The sequence below is a fragment of the Chenopodium album genome, chromosome 3 (genome assembly GCF_948465745.1).
Source record: "Chenopodium album chromosome 3, dcCheAlbu1.1, whole genome shotgun sequence".
NCBI classification, from domain to species: Eukaryota; Viridiplantae; Streptophyta; class Magnoliopsida; order Caryophyllales; family Amaranthaceae; genus Chenopodium; species Chenopodium album.
Window position 1 is genome coordinate 14,874,271 of NC_137836.1, and position 5,687 is coordinate 14,879,957.

The 5,687-nt window shown below is 29.2% G+C and overlaps 1 protein-coding gene across 1 annotated transcript; it reads left to right on the top strand.

Moving 5' to 3' along the window:
- Positions 1 to 220: 220 nt before the first annotated feature.
- LOC145611974 (homeobox-leucine zipper protein ROC8-like) lies at positions 221 to 2,741 on the top strand. Its single transcript, XM_081667357.1, has 4 exons — positions 221 to 410; positions 523 to 764; positions 1,357 to 1,446; positions 2,246 to 2,741. The coding sequence occupies exons 1-4, from the start codon at positions 389 to 391 to the stop codon at positions 2,615 to 2,617; spliced, it is 726 nt and encodes a 241-aa protein (XP_081523483.1). The 5' UTR covers positions 221 to 388; the 3' UTR covers positions 2,618 to 2,741.
- The last annotated feature ends 2,946 nt before the right edge of the window (positions 2,742 to 5,687 follow it).

Here is a 5,687-nt window from a genome sequence, read left to right on the forward strand (position 1 = left end):
CAAGTTTTATCTTATATTATATTCATAGATAATAGACTAATTATATAATTTAACCTTTTATTAAAATAATCTATATGAATCTATTAATTACTGGTGTAACTGGACAGTGTCTATAGATATTTCAATTGAGGATCATAATTTAGGATGAATTTTCCAAATAATTTGAGTGGCAAATAGTTCATAATACTTTATTGTTTGTTGCTTGATTCTTTATTGTATCTTAACCATTTATTAAGGCATCTTCAATTATTTACAGGTAACATGCGTTAAGCATGTAGAAGTGAATTTTAACCTTCCAAATTATGACGATCAAGTGAAAAACACATTGGGGTTTTGTGCTAAAAGATGGGTCACTACACTTCAGAAAACATCTGAGCTTTATTCTTATATGACAGAACTTGTTACACAAGGTTATCTCAATTAGCTTCATTGATCTTTTTATTTCTTTTTAAAATCTTTTTTTAATTTTGTTTCTTCTTCAATACCTTTGTTCTCTTATTAAAGTACGTTTATTGTCTTTAGGAAGGAGAAGCATGATGATGCTCTCTCGTAGGATGATAAAGAAATATTGTTCTACCTTCTCCTTATTTGAAGATGCAAATACGTATGAATTAAAAAGCAATAAAGTCAAGATTGACGTAGTGAAGAATACTACCAGTGATCTTCCAACTGGATTAGTTATCTCAGTTGCTCGTTCATTTTGGGTTCCCGCGTCTCCCAACAAAGTTGTTGAATTCTTGAGTGATTATACTACTCGATCTCAGGTACAAACTTTGCATATTCTTTGTTTAAGCGTATTATCTATTTTCTTCATTATTTCCAATAATTTTTTTTAGCTAACATTTAAAGAATTTTCCAACCAATCTAATTTTAGAGAAATATTTATATATGTTGTGTACGCATTATCTCACGAATGTCATGTTAAAGAAAAGAATTGCTTTTTTTGATAATGCCTTGTTTTTTCCCCTTGAAATTAAGATTAACAAAGTTCATGACCCAAAGAATATAGATTCCTTTAGTTATTGTGAAAAATTATAGGCCAATCGAGTTGTAAATCTTTCCACTAGAATTATTGAACACCTTAAAAAAAAATGGAACCAAAGGGAATTTAATTTTAAAACTAGAATTATGAATGAAACCTAATATTAAATGAGTTATATACGAAATTGGAATGAGTTATTTTAGGAGACTTTCATAAATGTAAAGATCAAATTTGTAACAACCATAAAATAGAAACATATTGGAACATAAATTGTATTCAAAGAGAGGTTCAATATCACTTTTACTATATTGTTTATTGTTCAATTATCTGATATTTTAATGTCACTTATTTCTGTAATTTACTTATATGTACAGTGGGATGTCCTTTGCAACGGAAACCCTGTGCATGAGATGATTCGTATACCAACTGGAATTCAATCCATAAATGCTATCTCTATTTTGCAGGTAATTCTATATGTTTTACTACATGAATCTTTATAGTAAATTTGTGTAGTATCTTTATGTCTTAATTGCTACTCCTTGCTTGAATCCTAAATTCATTTCCACTTAAATCTTTAATCTGTAGTAAATTTCATGCACAAGTTGTTATCATTTTCCAAGTTATTATATTTATTATAAAGTAGATTTCATAAGAGATAATGAAAAAATATTCAATTGAATGATCGAGTAAGAGCTGGTACGTTAATTATTATAAGTGGCTAGAAACGAAATGTATGTATTTCAATTTTTTTTGATTCACAGCTTTTAAGAAAGTGTGGCAATTAAATTTGGGATGAACATAACAAAAAAGTGAAACAATTGCAAAAAGGCAGAAATGATAATATATGGTCACGAAGATTTGTGATTCGATAATTTGGGTGTCCTTTTCACTTAGAATTCACATTTTAATAATCAATGTATTAGTATTTAAATAATATGCCACATCTTGCATCTTCCATTGACCTAAAACGTTACACTTTAGTATGTATGTTACTGATGTCAGTTTTCTCAACATTAAAAACTAACTTAAAATTATAAACAATTATATGCTTAACTAGGTTAAATTGATAATTATTATACATATTAGCCAAAAAAATATATAAAATTAATATATGAATTATTGTTTAAATAAAAAGCACCTTAAAAAAAAAAAAAAAATTAGTTTGCATAATTTTTTTTTTTTTTATGTACTTCTTGCATATTACGCGATTCTTTTTGCCATCGATAAGTTAATTGCAATTATCTTTTTTGACATGTCAAGCAGCCTATGAATCCTAATGAGAGAAGTTCAATGATCTTTCAAGAAATCATGACGGGACCGTATGAATCGTTAATAGTGTATGCAGCAATCAACGAACAAAACATGATAGAAGTAACTAATGGCATGGACAGCTCAAGTATTCCAATTCTTGCCTCTGGTTTTGCGATCACACCTAATGTTATTGGTGGAAGAGCTGCACCATCAACCAGTTCGAGTGTTTCACATTTAGGTGGTTCTTTAATTACCGTAGCCTTTCAGGTACTAGCTTGTAGCTCATTGGATGCAATATATGTGGGTGATACGCCATCAAAGGCTACTAAAATGGTAAATAATGTTGTTAATACTTTAAAAGTTGTATTTAAAAGGCCAGTTTAAGCAACTATAGCCCTCTATTGTAATATATATAAGAGAATTGTTTAGTTGTTTTAAGACCAGAAGTTTAAAAACTAGTTTCTTCTAATAGTTTGTTTGATTTATAATAATTAATGTTTTTCCTTTTACTTAATTTTTTTTATTATTATGTTGATTTTAGTTGAGAATAGTCTCGTATCATTATAATTAGATATATAGTTCCTTTGACATGTAACATAAAATTATAGACCTTAGGCCTAAACTTTTTTCAAAAGCAAGGCCCTTGGGCTTGAACTATATCTGCAATCCGTGTATTGCTTTACAAACCAATTTTGGACTTTATCATTGTTATTAGTTGTCTCTTCATGAATTATCTTCATGTAAGAGATTAAAAATCATAATTCTTACCTTATGATCGATGCATGAGTTTTTATTTTAATCCTTCTTAAGAATCACCCACCTAAGGTCTGTTAGAAATAAATTAAAGTTTACCTTATCAAGATGATATATACCGTTATGTCAAAAATTGATGCTATATACCATATCTCATCTCATTCATACAAAGTTTACTTTTGTATTTTAATTTAAAAGCTTTATAAATAATTAAATAAATTAAAGGACTTTTTGTGAAGAACTGTCTTATATAAATAAGTTTTTGTGAAAAACTACCTAATAAAAAAATATTGTAAGAAAATACCTTTTAAACAATAGATGTTATAAGAAACTACCTTATTAAATAATTAATGTTGTAAAAAGCTACCTTTTGCCGAATTATTACATTGCATAAGAGACATTTAATGACCCATATTCCATCATTTTTTCTCCTTTTTCCACCCAATTTCTCCATAGCCCCTTCATAACCTCTAATTTCTCTTCTCTTTCATTGTTAAATTACTCAAATAGTAGTCACTTACAACATTTAGTTTTTATAAGTTAGTTCTTTATAACAATTTTTTTTATAAGGTAGTTTTTAACAAAATTTGATGTATAGAAGGTAGTTTTTCACAAAAAAGTCTAAATCAAACCTTCATGATAAATACAATGTAGAAATGATATCCCATATGTAACCCACATTGAAGAAATAAAAACATGGTCCGTGGTCCGTGGAAGGCTAGGCTTAGGTCATTTAATATGGTATCACAGATTCACAGCCTAAGTTGGAATTAGATATGTGATTTGGGCTTCCATTAGCCTATGTAGGGGTATGTTAAGCCCAAGAACAAATCCGCAAGTAAGTGGATGTGTTATCCTAAATTACATGATTGTAAAGTGAGAGGGCGGAGTAGTATTGGCTGGGATGTGTATCTCACATTAACAAGAAATTTGTGTCCACTTTATATGGCTAATGTTGATAGAGTTGGCGATTCGGGTATCCAGGTCGGGTTTGAGTTGGTTTAATGTGGGTTAGGTAAGTTTAGGTTATTATCATCATTACCTTTGCGGATCGGGTTTGGGTCGGATTAACTTGGGTTGGGTTAGTTTGAGTTATTAACATTACCTTTGCGGGTCGGGTTTGGGTGTAACACCCCCAAATTTCCATCTACAAAAATACCAGTATAATATGTATAATTATCATAAAGATAGACTTAGGTGCATGTATTACCGCCACGTGATTATGCAAGCCTACCAAAACTACTAACCAAAACCAATACTTTGTTATGGAAATTCAAACTCTTTCTTTATTAATAATAACTATAAATAAGAACTATTGTCATGAGTACTCATAATAAAAACAAAGATCAGCAGTCCTAGGTCTAGGTGAAGAATAACTCGGGACTCCCACGACTCCACTTGAAAATAGTCAACATTGTTTAATTACCATTAAGGTAAACAAGGCGAACAAAACAAATAGGAAATACTAATTAGCAAAATATTCTAATTTAAGTACAAATAAGTGCAAGATAAGTAAACTAAATATATTTGCAAACATGCTTTTTAAACCAATTTCAATAATTAATTCAATAATTCCAAAACTCATGATTCAAAATCAATTCTCAAATATAATTCCAATAACTCAATAATTCAATAATAGTGCGTGATTATTAAAATCAATTCTTTTCAAAGCCCAATTTCCTCTCTAACTGTGCACAACCCCCAAGCTAGTATCTTTATATGGAAAGGTTATTCTTGAAGAAAGACTAGGTCATACAAAGTCCATAGTCTTCAATGAATCCACATAGTAGGATTAATATAATAATCATACTTGTAAAGCTTTAAATAAATAATTCAATAAACCTATTTAATTCAATAATTCCAACTCAAACTCCTTTGTATTTAAAAGCAAACCTTTTCAAGCATGATAAATACTTTTAATCATTCAAAACGTGGTATAAAATCAATCCTCCAATTTATTTATCAAAATCAATTATTTAAACATGCGTTTATTTCATAAACCATAATTCAATTTCATTTAATTCAATCATCATAGAAATCATATAAAAACATGTTATTCAAACCAATCACTTTTAAAGGTATCTAGTCACCTAAACGTACCTTTTATCCTTGCTAGCAACACACAAAGAAACTTCAAGAACTCTTGTCAAACACACACTACAAATAAATATAACCTTAATCAATATAAGATGAACAAATAATCACAATAATTAAATTAAACCCCCCAACTATATGTACATGTGATAACACGATATTATACATTTATATGTTATATTTGATCATATTTTATTGTGTTTTCTCCATTCTCTTACTTTTTTAGAGCTATTATTCTTTATATTTTGATATTGCTCTACTTAGTATGGTTTTTTTTTTTTTTTTTTTTTTTTTTTTTTTTTTTTTTTTTGTAGGAAAAGGGATCGGTTTTCTAGATATTAGCCTTGATTGTGGTTTGATTTGATAGAAGATGTGTTTAGTGCGCAATGGAAGGTGTGGCAGCTTACTTCACAACCTACCTGTGGCAAATTATACAACCCGCTTGTGGTCATTCTTTTAGCTAAGTGCTTAGAGTCCTAATAAGATAGGATTTCCTAGTTTTGTACTAGGATATATGTAGACACCCAAATGTGTCTCCCCAAAATCAAACGCAGTGATGAATACCTTTCATATCATTTGATTATCGGACAAAGCAAAAGTGTGAAAA

What these genes read in the sequence shown, in the direction of transcription:
- LOC145611974 (XM_081667357.1), top strand. Translation starts at nt 389, where the DNA reads ATGACAGAACTTGTTACACAAG. An exon ending in GACAGAACTTGTTACACAAG is followed by an intron (nt 411 to 522) that starts GTTATCTCAATT and finishes TATTGTCTTTAG; the next exon opens with GAAGGAGAAGCATGATGATG. An exon ending in ATTATACTACTCGATCTCAG is followed by an intron (nt 765 to 1,356) that starts GTACAAACTTTG and finishes TTATATGTACAG; the next exon opens with TGGGATGTCCTTTGCAACGG.